This window comes from Elaeis guineensis, chromosome 4 (genome assembly GCF_000442705.2).
Source record: "Elaeis guineensis isolate ETL-2024a chromosome 4, EG11, whole genome shotgun sequence".
Taxonomy (NCBI): domain Eukaryota; kingdom Viridiplantae; phylum Streptophyta; class Magnoliopsida; order Arecales; family Arecaceae; genus Elaeis; species Elaeis guineensis.
The window spans coordinates 20,942,767-20,962,347 of NC_025996.2; the positions used below are offsets into that span (position 1 = coordinate 20,942,767).

The window sequence follows — 19,581 nt, forward strand, 5'->3', positions numbered from 1 at the left end:
AACTATATAATTTTCTAATAGCGCTGGAATGCCATGTGACATTGAACAGATTTGCAGGATTGGCAAAATTCACGTGGAATCGGCGGCATGAACCACCAACCCTTGTGAACCCAAAAAAAAAAAAAACCCACCAACCCTCTGAGCCGCGTGAGATGCCGGAAATGCACAGAATCTTTTTTTGCACCTAGGTAAGCCCTTGCAGCTTTTTTTTTTTTCTTTTCTGATCGTAATTCTTTTCATGCTTCCGCATATAATTTTTGACCGTACTCTTTTTTGAGAGTAATGTTGGTGGATCTCTCATGTGGCTATTTTGGTGCACTACCAACAGATTCAGGAAAAAAGACACCAGTCCTCCGCCCTTGGGAAATGTCTCGAGTCCATTACCAATTGCGATTAGATTATAATTATTTCTTCTACGTGCCTTTTCTTGTATTTCCTTCTTATGTTTAAAACCTACTGCTATTTCTGCCGTAAAGGAAACCTAGTAGTTTCCACTGCCAACGGTAGTACACTTACTAACCACTAGTAAACCTCTGGCAAATTTGTTATCCCATAAAACATAAAAAAAAAAAAAAAATTTAAGTCGTACACACGCAGCCAAGCAAGTGAGGTCAGCGTCATCCTTTTTTCAAACTTCTAGAGGTTTCACTTGTATATACTGCTTGCATCATAACATTTCAGCATATAGTAGTATATATAAACTTGCGTCAAAAGAAAACTAATAATACAACCTTCATGCATCACCATCAATTACAATAGAGAATACTAAAAAGGTCAAATGGCCCTTGTACTTTGAGTACTCAAATTTGCTCCCCTTACTATACTAAAGACAAAGAAAACTAACAACACAACCTTCATGCATCACCATTGATTACAACAGAGAATAGTGCAATAGTCAAAAGATCCTTTGCTTTGAGTACTCCAATTTGCTTGCCTTATTATATTAAAATACGGAAACCGAAAACTATCACCATCCATGGTTTTTATTCGGGTGCGAAGAGGTTGTCCGGCTGGTGTCCTCTTCATTGAAGGCATCTTGTTTTGTTTTCCTGCTTTTCGATCAGGGGACTGAGGCCCTGATGGTCGTATGGAGTGGATGACAGGGTGCTCTGTTCGTGCTCGTAGCTTGTAGGGAAGACTCGGTCTAGGGAGCCTTTTTGTTTTATCGTTTTGTATACTCTAACGCATACTTGTAATTGGATTTAAGTGAACTCTAATTGCATAAGATGGCCCTTTTTCAGTGTTTTTTTCCCCTGAAATTTTGTATAAGAATTATGTACTTGAAAAAATATTGCAAAAAAATTCAGTTCTGCACATTTTCTTGGCTGCAGTCGCAACTTCCATTGGCAGGTAAGCAACACATTAGAAAGCCAGTTGCCGTTACTGCAATCCCCACAAAATAAGTAGTACTAGCTAGACTCCAAATCTAGCAGTCCATCTTCTTGTGGACCTAATTACAGGAAAGTTAAAGAGTTGCATGTATTCAAGCAGCACCTTAGTGGAATGACAGGAACTCTGATTACCGATTCCTTATTAATAAAAAAAAGAACTCGGCATCCATGAGGGGTGCCACCAACTTTAGCTGTTTTTTCCGGGAGTGCTCTGCACGTTGTAATCCAACAAATTGTAACAAAATGTGCAAAAAGTAAGCACCTATACTATTATTATATTAGGAAGCTGTGACAAATGCATTATGACCGACTTCTTCATTTTTTTTTCCCCTAAACTAGTGGGCACCGTCTATCCTGACATCCATTTCATAATTCGTACATTTGAGAGGACGGGTTTCCATGATTTCATTAATAATAATGGTAGCTTTGCCTCCTTTTACTTCCAAAAAAAAAAAAAAATACGTAAAAGGACTAGGGTGCCATCTTAAAACAGTTAGCTAACAGCTCAAAGGTTTCGAAGGAAAAGAGCACCACCGTCTTTCTTCCCATATTCCCCTTAAGCCAACCAGAGACTTTCATCTGGTTCACTTCTAGTTTAACAAGTACTTTAGACCTCCTGAAAGGCTTTCCTGTCTTCTTGTTCTTGATGTGTTGGAGACGGGGGCTTCTCGTTCTCGACTGACTCGAAGCCTGCAAGATCTGCCAAGTTGCGGACAGCATCGAGAACCCCATCAATCCTAGCCGATATCTCGATCAGCAGCGATGCTACCGTGATTAGTGGCAGCACTTCCATCACCGGCAAGGTCGTAGTCACCGAGATGGAGTGCTTTTTCTCTTCATTTGCTTCTACTGCTGGTTGGACTGCTGCTTGCGTTAATTGATTAGGAAATGATCTTAAAGCATTGTGGAGCTCCTCCACTGCAGTACTCATCTCTTCAACCAGTAAATCTATACTTTTAGACCTTTTCATTGACTTTATCGAGCTCGACAACTCCTTCAAGACCTTTGAGGACTCCGAGCTCAGCTTCATGCAAACTTCTTTGAGATGCTTCTTTGTGGACTCGGGCGCCTGTTATTAATCAGTTTTAAATCCTAATTAATTTTAGACTAGTATCGCACTCTTATTAAGCTCGGTGGCTCGGAATCTAAATATTACCTGAATCTCCGAATTGATGCAACCGTTGAGGGCTTCTATACAGTAAGCGCAGTACCTCATCGCAGCGCCAACCTTGAGGTATGGACTCCATGGATGGCGAAAGCCGAAACGGCCATGAGCAGGCTCCCATCTTGCAAGATTAGCCTGTGAATCTTCGGATGCCTTGGAATTTAGAACACATCTGTAACCCTGTGACTTTTGGGAGCATGAATTCTTTCCATCGCCGGCTCCATCCTTCATGAAGTATTCTTCAACGCATGCTGTATATATATCGAAGTATGATCGAGAGGCAAATTAATGAACAAAGATTTTTTTGCTTATATATGGGATTTACCGGTGCATTTATATGCATTAAAGTGTCAAGGAGGAAGAGCATACCCTCCAGGGATTCTGCAAGCTTTTCCATATTCTTGGTGATGAGGAGGTGAAGCTCTTCGCTGGCCCAAACAGGGCAGATCAGAATGCATACGAGCAGGCAAATGGAGATTCCGATGGCGATGGTGGACACACGCTGCTGTAACAAATCGAGCAGTTCATCCACACGGTAGCCAGAGACTGCGACCAAGCTGAAGGTGAGGATGAATATCGTGACACCATAATCAAACCGGGCTTTTACGGTGGGTATGAACCGGGAAAAGGTTGCAGCCGCACCTGATGTTGGCAAAGTCATACGTGAGTATCCCAACTAGTACCGGTGTCTCGATTAGAGACTAAAAAAAGGACAAAAATGTTGGTCCAGTGCACGGAGAGTTATCTCCGTACACAAAGAGAGTACTATATTTAGGGACCAGCTGTATCTTCTGCGAGTCCGGATTTTTTTTGCTGTACGTTGTATGATATGATACACAGCACATCATCCATCGTACAATAGATAATCATATATGAATGCATACACACTTATTATTTTTTTTTTTTTATGAGACCAACTATTAGATCATACGATAGTCATTATAAAATTTATATAAATAAATCTCTTTTGATATTGCGAAAGGAGGTTAATTATTCTTTAGCATAAAAAATATAATCCAAACCTTTATGATCTGGTATTTCAAATTCATAAGACCCATACTAAAATGAAACAATTTCACAGTTGTACCGGGACTCACACACAACCATTTCAATTAGGGCATAGAATATAATATAATTCTTACGTACCTAACAGGAAGACCGAAGCACTAAGGATTACGGGCTCCACTTTTTCTCCTGTCTTACTCGCAATCCAGTGGATGCCCATCGCAAGGCCACCAGCACTAAGAGTTGCGACAGCTCTGTTGAATCCTTTGTACAAGCACCCACCTGAATCAGTGGTAGTGGAAACTTTGTCACTCAAAACCTATAAGTGATGGTTTAGCTGTCTTATTAAGAGTCATTACGTACTACTTGCGTGGATGTAAAGCAATTCCAATAAATGATGATGGATGCAAAAATGTCACTTCCGTTAAAGAACAAATAAAAAACAAAATGCAGGATTCTTCCCTCCTATTGGTGCAACCAATCTAAATGGATACATCTAATCTAGAACCGATCTTATGCATAGCTTATATTATGCTTATTATGTACTTACCTACAGTGTATTCGAATACAACTGCAACTGTCATAACGGCCCACATGGCATTTCCTCCAACTCCATCGTACAAGGGTCTGGCATAGTAGAAGACCGACACTAGAGATAGTGCGATCCCCACCTTGATGCCATGGATGACCTTCCTCGGGTCATCGACTCCCATCTTCCAAGCATTCTTCCCGAACCCAAACACCTTGGACTTCACCATCAAAACAGCACCAGCGAACCATGTCCATGCCCTACCGATCACGCTAGACTCCCACTCCATTTTCACCGACGATCCACTAGGGACCGTCACCCGCCATTCCAAACCATCCAAGGCTTCTTTATCGTTCGCCATTGCCATCCTATTCTCAAGGACTCAAGGTGGTCGAGAAATCCAATTGCTGAGACGCCGGAACGGATATATATTGTATTTGGTTGTCACACACCAAAAATAACTCGGGACTATTTTTGTCTAATTTGCGACCCTGTTCGTACGTGTGTGGGGCTGTTCCTTGAGAAGATGGCGGAAGAGGCCAATTGACTTTGGTGATGCGGATTGGAGTGGGGATGGTGAGGGAGCTCAAGAGCGGGCGACTAGGGACCTTCTTGTCTTGTAATGGTGGGGGGCGGCTTGGTGGCTTATATAAGAGGGAGGAGAGGTTATAATATTGTGTGAATTGCTGAGGGGGCCAGGGGAATGTTGGGAGGGTGCTAAATGGTGTAGCTTTTTTGGAAAGCGATACGTTACATAAATTGGTGGAGATTGGGTGGGCAACGGGACATGGATTTCGCTGCGGCACGGGGATATAAATAAATTTTTTTTTTTTTTTTTAAAAAGCATCTAATTCGGTCATCATGACATGGTGATCACCGTCGGTTCCACAGGCAACCCCCACGTCTTTTGCGTTAGCCACGATCATCTGTGCCACATCCCACAGCAACGAGCCATCCTGCTGATATGTCTTGCGAACATTGGCGCTGATGCTAGGGCCCTGTGCTTAGTCGAACAATGGGACCAAAATTTTTGGACCAGCAGGAATGTGACACATCAGCTCATGAAGCTGTTTGCTGGATTGGATGAGACAGCTGCTCTTCGGGGCGCACGCCCAATCGAGGAGCGCAAGCGTGCGGAAAGACGCACGCAGGAACGGAGAGAGGCAAATGGGAGATTGGTCTCCTCGAACCGTTTGAAGGTCCAGTCTCCATGGTGGAGTCTAGCTTGGAATCTTGAGTCACTTCGAAGTTTGCTCGATCTAGCTAGCCGGTTGGTTTGAGTTATGAAGTTAGTTTCACGCAACCCTTATTGATTGCAGTATAAAAGTTGACTTCCAGGGGCCCATAGATTTTGTCCATGGTGCCTTCCAAGTACATTCCCTTGGAGACATGGAGGCACTGTGGATTTAGAAGTTACAAACGGCACCGAAATTTCAGTCTACAAATCCAAAAGCTAATATCGAGGGGGGGGGGGGGGGGGGGGGGCGGGGGGGAGAGAGAGAGAGCATTGAAGTGTAGTTCATCTATTAAAAGAGAGGGGGGGGGGGGGGGGGGAGAGAGAGAGAGAGAGAGAGCATTGAAGTGTAGTTCATCTATTAAAAGAATGTTGTTGCAGCTTCCCTATGCTTTCCCTGGGAAGAAGTTAGAAGGATGGCTAGGTCGAAGTCCCGCTGTTACTTGCAAGAAATTAATTAATGCTTGTTGCGGCCAATTCTCTCATCGTCAGATCGTCGGAAACGAGCATCTGCAAAAAAAAAATCCACACTGACCGGAGGTGACTCCGACGGAGACCCTCCGACGGTCAAGTCAGAGAGGTGACTGGGCAACAGTAAAATAAAAATAGAGAGCTCGATCGAGAGAGTATGAGAAAGGGAGCAAGCCTGCGAGTTTTGTTGCTGAAGGGCCTTCGCACTGTTGCCTTCCTCGATCTATATATAGTGGAGTGTGGTATGGCGCCGTCATTAATGGCGCGGACAATTGAAGAATTGTCAATTTACTGTAGAATGTCAGAGTCGTCGTAAAGATGTTAACTCGCCGTGGGACCGTTGCATCACTAGGATTGACTATGCCATAGGCGGGACAATGCCGCGCTGCAATGCCGTTGTCAGGACTGACAGCTTCTGGCGGTAGTACGGCGCCTGGAGAAGCCGTCCGACCCTGGATCAGTGGCCAGCCGAGGGGCGCTGGATAGAGCTTCGGATTCCTCCTACGATCAGTCGGGTACGTCGCGGGAGTCGGGCACCGGACTCCCTGACGCAGTCGGTCGGGAGGGTAGAAAGGGTCTGCCCGATCGACGTACCTTCGGCCGGTCGGTCGGTCGGCCGGTCGGTCGGTCGGTACAGTCGGTCGGTCGGCCGGTCAGTCGGTACAGTCGGTCGGTCGGTATAGTCGATCGGTCGGTACACCCCAACAATGCTGTTACGGCTTGGCATCATTTCTACCACTCCATATGCCGTTTGATTTCAGGAATGGAATCAAGAGTAAGTTTTCATGCTTAGTTGTTTGGAATATTGAAAGCTGTGGTAGCATGGAAGTCGCACACAAAGAACGTTGCACTCTGATGTGGCGTCGAAGTGGGAACTTAGCTGGCAGTTCCAGATGGAAGATATTAACGGCTCCCAATTGCTCCGGTCTTCCAAACAGGCAAACACTAACTTAAAAAGAAAAAAAAAAAAAGAGAGAGAGAGAGAGATACGTCGTCTTTCCTTCTTCCCTATGTTTTCCCTCCTCTATTACGACCATCTCCTCTTTCCCTGGTTTTTCCATCATCACCCCATCTTATCTCCCACTCCTGCCCACCGTCCTACCCAGCTAAAATATTTCCTCCTTCCTCTCCTTCCCGGCCACCATCCCAGCAAACTCAAGCCCATACAACCATCTTATTTCCCTTCTCCTTTCTCTTCCATGGTCCAATCAAACATTCCTCCCTTCTAACCATTTGGATTGTCCCAGCATAAATCTCATTCTCCAAGGTTCCTCGCCAACCTCTCGACTAGGGCTACAAATGAATCGGATCAGACAAAGGCATACTTGAGTCCGATCTGACTCAATTTCATATTTAAGTCATGATCCTAGCCGATAGTTGATTGGATTAGATTGGATTAGGTCAACAAGACAAATTTTAGATCTATCTAATCATTCGAATTAGATCAAGGTTAAGTGTGATCCAAACCCAACCCAACATATTCGAGTTGGGTCTGAACTAGATCGGATCAGTTTTGTAGTTCAAGTCAGACATCAAGCTATTCTTTTTTAGTTGAAATATAATATTTAATAATTAAATATAAAATTATTAAAAAATTTAAATAAAAATAAAACACTAGGATAAACTATATTATCAATATATTTGTTAATAATCATATTAATAATATTATCAAGATATTATATTACATTAATATTATATACTATTGATAGTAATTATTAAAATAAATAACATAATGTAATATATACTCTTTATAGTGTCATATAATTAATTTATAATTATATGAATTATATAATTTTAATGATATTACATAATGCCTTGTCCGATAATTTTTATTTTATGTATATAGTAATAATACTTTTAATATTATAAAAATATTTTAATCTTCTATCATAGTCATATAGTTAACCTTAATATGTTTTTGAATCAAAATGTTTCTAGATGCTTATATTAACAATATCATTACAAACAAAAATGCATTTATAACTAATATAATATAATTATAAATTTATTATAAAACATATCATAATAATCACAATAAAGTTATTTTTATAATAATATAATATAGTATACAATATTATTATAACTAACATTATTATATGTATCATATTATTAGAAAGTATATAATATACAAAATTAAGTAATATTAATATTATGACTCTAATAATGTGTTACATAAAATGTTAAAGTATATTAATATTTATTCTGATTAAGCGAATAAAAGTAATATATTAAATGAATTCATAATATAAATATAACTACAACAATATGTTTCTATTATAATTATAAAAATAATTGAATAATAATATGAAAATTATAATTAGCCATCAATTATCATAATTAGTACTTAGCCATTATCGTGACTAGCTATGTAGAAGTAGAATGTACATGAGAGAAAACATACATGGCTGTGATTCATTCTTTCATATTTTTTGTCAAATAAAAATCTTTGTTTGGTTAATTTTTATTTTTGGGTTAAAAAAGGATGCATAGAATTATGGTGATTGGTCAAGAGTTCACATAAAAAAAAAAAAAAAAAAACAAAACTATGTGGCTCAAGAAGAAAGCATGCATATGCATCGATTGCTTGAGACACGGTGGTTGATTTTTTTTTTTTTTTTTTCTAAAAAAGAAAAGTGGCCGTGGGTCTAATACAACCAATATAACATTTTTTATATTTTTTTTGAGTCCAATGAAAAAACTCTAGTAATAAATTTTACAATCTAATTAAAAAAACCTTCTACCAGTAAATATTAGAGACAAAATACAATTTATAGACAATTGCGTAAGTCATGATCTCAACCTTTTCTCCCACTTTAAATTCTAATCCTATTTAAAGTTATGTTAAGTTAACAAATTAATTTAAATTTAATAAATTATTCTGGTACTTGAGTTTTATGAGATTCTTGTTTATTGTCATATTTATGACCTTATAACATAGCTAGGCCAAAAATTTTGATGAGCATAAGAATGCTATCATTTGTAACTATGGCCTTGAATAAAATCATAAAATCAACCTCCTAAAGTAAAACGTGCATGATGTACATTCATTCTCAATTGCTCTTCTTCTTTTTTTTTTTTTTTTTTGAGAATAAGAAAAAGGGTTAGGCTAGTTAAATTTTGATTACTTAGCATCTATCCACTTCCATTTTGTAGTCTATCATGCATCCACAATCTCTCCTATTGGCAATTAATGCTTCTATCCACCATCTACTATTTCATTCTAAGTAGTACTCATAGCATCCACAACATTTTTTGGGATACTATCTATCCAAAAACCCCTTCTTTCTGCTAATCAAATTAAGATTTTCAGGCTGCAGCATCTGAGGACCCCAAGAATCCCTTTCTCATTATTTGGCTCCATGTTGTCACCATGTTCCCCTCCCACTGAAAATATCACGCAGATAAACTAGTCGGCCATCCAGTCCTTTAGGAGGGCTGGAGGTTGAAAGGTCACACTTTGCAGGTACATCAAGTACTAATCTGGACATCAAGAAGTTTTGGTTTTGATCAGTTTGATCAATCGAACCTTATCTATCTGATCAAGATATGGTTTGATAGATCTGGTCCAGGTCCATGTCTACGTGGCATCACCTCCAATCATCTCATGACAGCACATCATGCCACATTTGAAATTTTATGCCAGTCCCATCTTGTCATGACCTAAAAAGAAAATCCTCCTCCCACTGCGTCATCCCAACAGCCATAATATATGCTATCCACGCTCTCCATGCATGACCACCTGCCCCTTACTATTTCTTATCTCACTGGGATAAGCGAAGGATAGCAGAAGCACGAAGCCTTCCATACGAGTCATGAAAGGATCTAAAGAAATCCGTGGCATGCCATATGCTATCTAATCCTATCTTTTTACTGGATTGACAAATAAAAATTCACCACTTTTTTTTGAGCCATCACAATCTGATGCAGTTGTGCCCCAAATTGTACGACAAATATGCAGCACTTACAATACTACTAAACATTGAACAAAAGTTGGTGTGATGGAGAATAATGCTTTCCAGTGCCGTATAATGTACCAAGATTTAGTTGCCATCATCAGATGTGGCCTTCCTAGAAGTGATTTTGGCGACCTGTTTTGTATGCTGATGTATCAAGTGCCCATTGGCACCAAAAGTAGGGACCTTTTGCCATTTGGAATGCAAGAAAGGATTCCAAGTTTTGTGGGCACTAAAAAGTAGTATTTTTGGACTAGCGCTTAACCAAAAAAGGCTGTGCTAAACCTAAATTTATAGGACTAATCATCTGAAGATCTACCTAATTTTTTCACCAACTTTCAAAAAGACAATTTCAAACTTTCTAATGCGAATGAATCTCAAATCGCTTCAAGTGTATGAAACATTGTTCACATGCATCATCCCCCCCGAGACAATAAAGATCCAATCGCGCATGCATGGGTTAAACCTAATATTAGAGGTATCTACTTTCTATAGTGGCCTCTTCGGAGTGGAAACCCATTACTACCATTTGGTCTCACGAATATGACACCCACAGCAGGGAACACCAACCAACTTATCACGTACGTATCGTCCTCTTCGCTGTCCCCTCTTTTTATTGTCTCTCCCTTCTAGGTTAGACTGTTAGAATTAGGTCAGCACTAGACGAGTCCAGAAAAGAATTAGAAAAAACTGAACACCTCTCGCTCTCCTTCACCTACTCTTTATTAACAGCACTTATCTTTGTCTTGATGGAACCATCTTAACTTTTTGTTTGTGTGAAAGCTCGACTGACATATCAAAGCACTGCTTGGCATTTGCTCATCCACCATATAAAAATATTGAAGGTAGCGAACACACCAACCACAAGTTGAGGTACGGCTTCAGGCCTTGTGCCGTCCATGGCTCTTTCCTTCTCGAGGTGGCGTCAGCTTTGCCGTGTGTTGGAGCCATGGTCTAGGATGACCAACCTTATCGCTGATAGTGCTGTGCTCCTGTCACCTGGAACTGGACGCTTTTTTTTTTTTTTTTTTTTGGCGAGATAAAAGAGGGATTAATTGGATGAGGTGTGTCACGCACCAGATGGATAGGCGTCCGGGTTCATCCCATCATTCCTAGGCCGAGTTCTTTGGGTAAAATATCTTAATTAAAAAAAAGGTTGGTCAACCTTTTTGTCTACCAATTCACCCATACTCTGATAGAAAATAAAGGTTGCAAAGGTTGCTTATAGATATTATGTACCCATAAAATGAATGGAAATGCTTATCTATTTGGAAGAAGGATAAGTTGGTTTTCCATCAGTCTGAGTGAAGTGGTCCTTTTCTCTTTTTTTTTGTGTGTTCTTAAAATGTTCCTAATAAGAAACCTTACCTCTTATGTGATCTTTTCACTTCTGATGGATCCTAACCCAAACAGTATCGCTGCAATCCACAGCCAAGTTTTCGCCAAAAGATCAGTAGATTTCGATAAGTTTTTCATATTTCTCATTTGAAGTCACCTTCTCTTACTTCTAATAGGTGAGTTTTATGTTTTCCTCTCACCAGTGACTATGGATGTTCTCGATCTGTGCTTCTCAAGATATACTTCACATTGCTTTTGGTTTTGAAATTTTTATTTTTTTATTCTCTCCAAATTTGACTATGTCAATCTTTTTTTTCCTTACTCATGTTTAATAAAATATTTTTGACTATTTTATCATGCTCTCGTATAATCTATGTAGCCCCTTCAGTTTTATATATATAGGCTGAAAGCTTAGTTTGGTACGAGGACATTAGACTTCAATCGTTAAGCGGCAATACATGATAAGCATGCAAATTGGGCTTTGAATTATAAATGGTGTTACACAAAAGATGGATATCTCTGAAAAATTTACCAAAAAAGTTGCAACACAAAAGAATATTGGTAATAGATTCTGGAGCTATTTTTCAATACATAAAAGAAGATGGATAAATTATTTTTCATCTTTTATGCCCTTCAAAGGACAAGCCCTAGAGGAACTGATTTAGAAAATCCAGACAAATCATTTCATGTGTGCAATTACATCCGTCAGTGTTCCAACATAAATCCTCATATGTATTGAGTATGGGATTAAATCCGAGTCTTATTTTCCTATGGAAGAGAAAAGCCTTTCTCTTAATCTAAAAAAAGAAGAGTCATCTCCCACACAAACATACCAGGACAAATGAAAGTCCAACTATAAATTATAGCCAGTACAGGATTATTAAATTCAACTCAGCTAGTTAATTCTTTAACAGAAATGGAAAATTAGTTATGAATAAAAATATGTATGTTAAGAAGTAGTGAGAATCTTGATTGTAAAAATATTGTGTTCTCACTATGTCTTCAGGTGACAGTTCATATTAGCAGAGATGTCTCAGTCATTTTCAAAATCAAATTCCATGGCATTGATCATAATTTCTCCAAAATCACAGAACCTTATTGCGAAGGAAAAAAAAAAGGTTTATTAGATTTTCATTGTGCTAGAAAAGGAGAGGGGAACCAACTAATGTTATTGAGATAAAAGTAAAAGAAAAATGAAGGAACAAAGGCCCGCGGAGGCCAGACCATCAACTTCAAAAGGCCAAAGGGCATCATACATGATTTTAACAGCTTTTATAGGTTAATTGAAAAAATGAATCCAGTAATGAAGTTTATGCACTCCTTAGTTTTTAGATTTTCTGAATTTTCTTGAATTTGGGTCGGATTATGGATGATGCTTAGTATGCTAACCAAGCAGCACTGGACTATAGTTTGAAAGACGTAAAATTTTGGAGGGCTGTTTGGTCACTAGATTTAAAGAAAATAAGATTTTCTATAAATTAGGCAGCTATTAGGTTTGCCAACTTCCTACTTTCGAGTAGGTTAAAAACTGCAGCGATCATCTGACATAGTATAACAAAGCATGACCAAAACTAATTCAAGGGTTTTGGTGGTGCAGTCTTTAATTTAGCTTTCTGAAATTTTGCAAACCTTTTAGAACCGTCTCACTAAATTGTGAAGTAAACAAAGTAAACTTTCGCCACCTTGCTCGTTTGTCTCCAGTTGATCGAGACTAATTAAACTTTCATCAACGCCTGTTTAACCCTGGTGTGATTAAGATGATAAGACAGTGTCGGCGGCTATTTTACCCAAGTCAGCTAGTGCTTGTTTGTTTCTTCTTTTCTTTTGTCGGTAGGAAGCTAGTGTTTGGTTTGGTTCTGCGGAAACAAACGATGGTCTTGGAGTTTCCAATATGGCATGACCAATTCAAGGAACCAGCTCGCAACACCAGTGAAATATGTGGTAGTTTTACCACATGACTTCAAATGGGATGCTGCTATGTAGATTTGGAGGGTTGGGAGTTTTACACATTCTGAGATTAGATCAGGACCGCACAAACTCTCTACAGTATTTCCTGGGCCCAAGTTGGGATTGACCCAGCGTCATCGAGCATAGATTCGGTGATGACCGCCCATTTCCTGTTCGTAAACATGCTTCAGCGACAACTTGTTTTACAGATCTTAGACATCGCCGGTGAGCACAGGTCCGATATACAGTGAGCAAAGGACACAAGGAAGCTCACAAGTTACCATCAGCTGATATTTCCAAACACTAGATGACGTGATGCTTGCAGACAACCAAATACCTTACTTTCACGCAAAGCAATTTATCTGGACCGGACACAGGACATTCTAACAGAATTTTACTATTTGATGATCACCACCTAGTTGATACAAATCGCTTCGGAGTTCCGAGTGATATTTTTGGAGATGATTTACCAATGATACGTCAACTGTAAAACATGAGAACAGAGCCTGCTCCCCATTGATCCAGCAACAAAAGCCTACTTTCTATAACAAAACCTTCACGGGGGATCCAATAATTAAGGTTCATAAGAGCTGTAAACTAAAAGTAAAGTAGATGAGCAGGAATTAGGAAGATTACTGGTAACAGCCAGAGATAAGAAAATGGTAAATGGATGGGCATAAAAGATCTGGATAAATTAATAATCACGTTCGTTCGTCGTTACAACAGGACCGCAAAGCTGAATATAAGGAGTGATAGAAAGAAACATACGACCGCAGGCACTCTAACCAGCAGCAAGAGTCTTTGAGATGCTGATATTGGAATTGGGCATCTGCATCATTCCCTTCACGCTCGTTCTGGCACCATGCAGGCGATTGGTGCTTCTGGTTGCAAAGCTTCAGCAATTTCATGAAAGCATAACACGTCCACAGATAACAAGTCCAGCCATTCGGAGCCGCTTGGCAAGGCTTAATTTGATGACTTTAACAACACAGTATTAAGAACAAATCCTACGGTACAGATATCTACGCCTCAAGCTTATCAGGTGGGAATATATCCAGAAACTTGTTTTAATAACTTCATTAGTGTTGAGCATGACTACTTCTGGTGTTGCTTTCTGATGCAATTTGCTTGTCATATCTTTTCTTCTTCAGTGAGTGATTGTGGAAAACAGAATATCATGTAATGATGAAACTACCTGATTGATATTCTCTTCTTCTAATATATTGTCAAAATTTCTCAAAAATCCATAGATTGGAACTTTCAAGAAGCAAAATGCTCAATATCCATTGAAGGAAAACCAGACTCAGCTGTTTTCAGGCCTCGCAGAAGACTTCTTGCTGTCTCCCTTTCCTGCAAAATTAAGTCCAAACAAACAAACTATAACTAAGAGATGCAACTAGGAAAGGAAATTAAATGCCAAATTATTAAAATAAGGGAAGCAGACTATCTTCATTTTCTTATATGAACAAATTCCTTCAGAAGAACATAAAAAACAAAATATTGTAAGAGTTCTTAAAGATGAGACCACTTACAGGACCAGTATAATCCAAGAGCCTTGTGCAATAGATCTCTGCTTCCTCAAATCTTTTCTCGGCTTTGCAGTGTCTAACAAGGAAAAGTAGAGCTTCGATCATATTTGGCCCCTGCCTCTCTTCAGCTTCCATCCTCTCCAAATCTTTCTTGTAGTAAAATGCGGCCCGTTCAGAATGCCCAAGAACACTGTGCAGCTTTGCAAGCTGATGTAGTGCTATCCCTTCCCTGTCATTACTGTTTGCAGCCCTAGTGTAACACTTAATTGCCTCATCAAGCATTTGAAGTGGTGCACTTTCATAGCACTGAGCCATAGCAATCCAAAGCCGGGCATCATTAGGCTGCAAGTAAGATGATTTCCGGAAGTAATAAAGAGCATAGAAGGGCATGCCCATCATCTCATATGTCTGCCCCAAACCGTACCAGGCACGGTAGTCCCGAGGATTTATATCAACAGCCCTCCTATAGGCATCAATTGCAGCTGGGGTATTTTTCATCTCAACATACTCATGACCCATCAGGGTCCAAGCTGAGAGGTATTTTCTGTTAAGTTTCAGTGCCCTTCTAAAGTATAAAACAGATTTCTCATGCTGGCCCTTTAAACTGTAGTAATTTGCAATAATGCAACATGACTCGGGTCGATATTTGTCAGTCAAAAATACCCTGTGGGCAAGAAAACTGAGAGCAGAGAAACATTCTTTTGCATAAAGTAAATTTGAGTAAATGTCCATGGAATCCACACGATATGGGTCAGTCCTCAGAAGCTCTTCAAAGATCACTTCAGCCTCATCGAGCTCCCTCAAATTATAATGAGCTGTTGCAATTTGAGCCTGGATGTAATCACTGAACCGGAAAATACCCATTAAACATTCATATCTTTTCAAAGCCTCTTCATGCATCTTCAGTTCTTGATATGCACTAGCAAGAAAGAAATCTTTCATCCAGTGATTTTTGAGATTTAGGTTGTTTAGAATTTCAGTTGTAGTGCATAGAGACTGAAGTTCTGACCAAGCACTCCAGTTCCATGGGTAGCTGTTTACAGATTCAACAAGCACATTTATAGCAAGGTTCTCACAACCCTTATCTCTCAGTATGATGCCATACAAGTATAGACCAAAGGAATCAATGGCACCAGTTCTGCGGAGTTTGGATAACTCTCTCTCTAAAGAAGCCAATTCGCCGTTCACAGCATCGCTCTTGCCTAAGGACCCCTCAAGTTCTATCATCTCTTCTTCTTTTCGCTTTTCTCCTGCCTATAATTAGGAGAGAGAAATTCAAAATCAAAATTATGGGGGCAAGATTTGGATCATTCAGCATTCAAGGGAAGATGAAAAATGAATGCAGGAAAATAATGCAATTACTTTGTAAACCGAAAGCCCTGAAACTGAAAGAAACTGGTGAAAAGATTCTGCTGATAACTATAATCATGCATCTTCACATAATTTTTAAAAACCAAAAGGCCTTACCTGTTGGACATAATCAATCTATTTGAAAATATCAAATAATTATAACTCAGTGCTCACTGACTAAGTAAATGCAGAGTCAAGCTTCAAACTAAGTATTATGCTCACCATAACGTACCAAATCTACACATAACCTGCAGGTCCAGTTTAGTTGCTAGAAACTAAATTTATGTATTTGGAATAAAGGACTCTCTGCATGCAATATCCAAATATAGATTAAAGTGGCAGTATGCATGGTTGGTATGGCATGATGCACATGGTGTCAACGCCTTACAATCACAAGGCGCTAGCACAGTGCCATCTGCAAGCTGGTGCTTGGCATGCCCGTGATGCCAATGTGTGCCAACAATTGGCAGCATGAACTATATACATGTTGATCTACTGGAAATATGCTAAGATGAAGCCAAAGTGGTGGAGCAGTAAAGGATTCTCGAAAACACAAAAGTATGAACAAAAGAGATGTCCATATAGAAAAGCAAGAAATGTAGGGATGTCCCCTAAAGAAAGTGCATATTGCATGTACTAAAACTTAGATGAATCAATAAGATTGTCAAATACAATAATTCAACAAATCAACCATTAAGAAAGAAGAAAATTGATGCATCTATTATGCACACCAAATGGTTAGAAGGTGACTGGCTCAAAAGGTGAACTGTGAAAGTATTTTCAGCCAGAGACTGTTGAACCAAAAAGACACAGATGATAAAAAGTGCCTCAAAGAAAAAGGATATCATAAGTCTCAAACAATAGATGGCTGTAGGTTCCAGCGGCACTGAGCATTCTGATGGTTGCTAAATCATTTGGACCAAAATCCTCATAGTAATTTATAAAAAAACTAATCATCAATTCTTTGTGATTAAAACAATAAATTATGATTACAAAATTATTATCTAGCAAGTATATGGATTCATCTATCTCTTGCTTATGGAATTCCTAGGGAGTGATCAATCTAATATGTGCACCAGACCTTCAAGATGCAAACTTTTCAATCACCAGAATACATGAAAAGACTTTCTGCCCTAGTCTATGGTTAAATTACCAGCTCATTTGATGAGTATATGAAGAAATATGAAAAACAGAAGTTGAACCGAAACTAAACTCTATGCATGATAGAGTTATATACACATCTCAAGATCATAGATCTAATATGCATCAAATGACTGCCCAACCTTGCCGAAATGAACTAAATCAGTCTGATGTTTGTATTACCCAGAAGGCATTTGAAGGCACAGTTCCTATGCTCTTCGATAACTATCAACTACAGATCATCATAACAAGAACGAGTACCAATTATAATAATTTCTCATCAACTATTAGAAATAGTGTTATTAAAAAAAAAAAAAATTTACACACACTAATCCTTTTAACAGGCGCATTTCGTCGAACAGCTCTCAGAATAGACGGTAAAGCCATCAAAGAAGACTAGCAAATAGAAGGGAACTAAACGAAACTAGTAATCAGAAGGGCATCTACGAGCACGGTTACCATATAGAGAGCGTAGCAGCGGAGGAAGACATGCTTCCTCCCCGCCTGACCTCTGAGGGCGTGTGCAGCCCGCCGGTACTCGCGGCAGTCGAAGTAGGACTTGGCGAGGAGGTAGCAGTCCCCGGCGCCGCCTCCATCGATCCCATCGTCGTCCGGAATTGGGGTGCTGACGTAGGAGACGCCGGCAACGGGTGTGGCGGTGACGTCCGGGGCGCCGCCGGAACGGAGCCGCCGGCGGAAGCTGGATCCATCGCGGTGGTGGGGGAGGAGGCGGGAGGCGCTGGAAGTGGACGGGGTGGCGCGGGAGGAGGCGGAGGCGGCGGAGGAGGAGGAAGAGGGCGGGGCGTCAGGCTCGATGCCGACGACGAGTTCCGCTGCCCTGCGAAGGAGAATGAGGTGAGGAGAAGGGAGAGGAAAAGAAAGGGAGAGAGAGTAAAATACCATTTCGCGGCGGAGTAGAGGCAGCGATCGCCGAGCTGGCGGATCGCCGCGCGGAGCTCGCAGCGATAGGTCTCTTTGGAGGTCATCTCTTCCGTGAGGGGATTTGGGTTTGTGGGGAGAGAGCGGCAAAGCGAAAATTGAAATGATGGGTTGGCGACATATGATGGTAAGTATGGGATGAGCCGCCCGGCCACCAGCAGGCTGGTAAAACATATACATACACATATGAAATGAAAAATAAGGCTCAATTCACATCCTTTTCCCCCAGCTCTGATATGAAATATGATGACATAGATATTCTTATGAAATTGTTTAACACGTGGCTATATCCTACTTTTTGGGATTTTATATTGAATTTGAATTAACTATAGTTGGCTAAATTGAAGGATCGGCGGATAAATTTACCACTATATTTCATTTGGACGTTGGTAACTATGAAATTTAAAAATAGATAGTGTAGATTTGAAAAGGTGTTTTGATTTTTTGTGTTAATGTGGTTGTTTTCTTGGGTTTTTTTGTAAGTTAATGAATTTGGTGCTAGGACAATAATGCATCTGCGAATAGATGAGGCTGCAAGAGCTATTGGATATAGGATAAATTTTAAGAATATATAAGCATGGAACGGACATTGACTATCTTTTTTATAAGATTATATTAAAAAAAATTTGTTATAATGCATTCTTAGTTTAGATAAGCTTTTAAGTTGTGTATGGATTCCTCTTTCTAAGAATCAAAAATGTTGGATCTATTTTCTTTAAGGTTGAAAAAGATAGTTGATTATTTTTGGTTTTAAGATGGGATTAAGATTTACCAGGTCTAAACTCCTCAAAATATTATACTTTTTAAAAAAAAACAAAAGAATTAGAAAGCGTTCTAAAGATAGAATTATACTTAAAAAAACTAACAACTTGCTGAAAGGGTCTCAAAAAAGATCAGCCTTATAGCATTCCACGTTATCATGCTCGAGAAATTGTTTCATCATCCACACTGATAATATCCTCATGTAGAAAAATCATTGAGACCTTCAAAATTGAGAATCTTTGTTCTAGGTGGCTTGGTTCTCATCTATCTTCTTAGGTTGCATTTGGTATATCGTCAGACAATCTTGAAAGATAATATGGATTGCCTTCAGGATAGATTATCATCATTAAATTATTAGTAATATTGATTGCTGTGTTTGGTACGCACAGATAATATTACAATAAAATTAGTGAAACTCTTGATTGACATGTTTGGTATGACTATCAGATTATCGATAATATGAAATCAAATTTTCAAAATATCCTCAATAATTTTATCCTGGTGCTTTTCTTTTACCCTTCTGAGAAGTAACAAGAGTGATGTGGGTGTGGTGGTGGCACGAAGAAATGGCAGCCCGAGGGATATGGGGAACCGCGGACACCAGAGAGATGGAGAGGGGTGGGCATATATAGAGCCATAGGATTGGTGGGGATGGGCGTGGAGGAGCTACGGGAGGGTGGTGGGAGGCAAAGGCAGAAAAGCCGTAGGCAAGCAAAAGGGAGATGGAGGAGCTGTAGGCCGGGGGCGCACGCGGAGAGAGTGGGGGGAAGGTTGGGCAATGGATTTTGTATGATTTTTTTTAGAGATAATTTTATTTAAAATTTTTAT

General features: G+C 39.6%; 2 protein-coding genes across 2 annotated transcripts; both read right to left on the reverse strand.

Annotated features, from left to right (window-relative positions):
- Positions 1–1,816: 1,816 nt before the first annotated feature.
- LOC105043448 (aluminum-activated malate transporter 10-like) lies at positions 1,817–4,582 on the reverse strand. The gene is made up of 5 exons (XM_010920993.3): positions 4,112–4,582; positions 3,703–3,843; positions 2,926–3,198; positions 2,548–2,807; positions 1,817–2,460 (listed from the first exon to the last, which is right to left on the reverse strand). Exons 1-5 carry the CDS (start codon positions 4,455–4,457, stop codon positions 1,999–2,001), a joined length of 1,482 nt encoding a protein of 493 aa, XP_010919295.2. The 5' UTR covers positions 4,458–4,582; the 3' UTR covers positions 1,817–1,998.
- A 9,124-nt stretch (positions 4,583–13,706) lies between these two features.
- On the reverse strand, positions 13,707–18,163 carry LOC105043447 (anaphase-promoting complex subunit 8). Its single transcript, XM_010920992.4, has 4 exons — positions 17,953–18,163; positions 17,512–17,890; positions 14,566–15,816; positions 13,707–14,383 (listed from the first exon to the last, which is right to left on the reverse strand). The coding sequence occupies exons 1-4, from the start codon at positions 18,036–18,038 to the stop codon at positions 14,294–14,296; spliced, it is 1,806 nt and encodes a 601-aa protein (XP_010919294.1). The 5' UTR covers positions 18,039–18,163; the 3' UTR covers positions 13,707–14,293.
- Between the last annotated feature and the right edge of the window lie 1,418 nt (positions 18,164–19,581).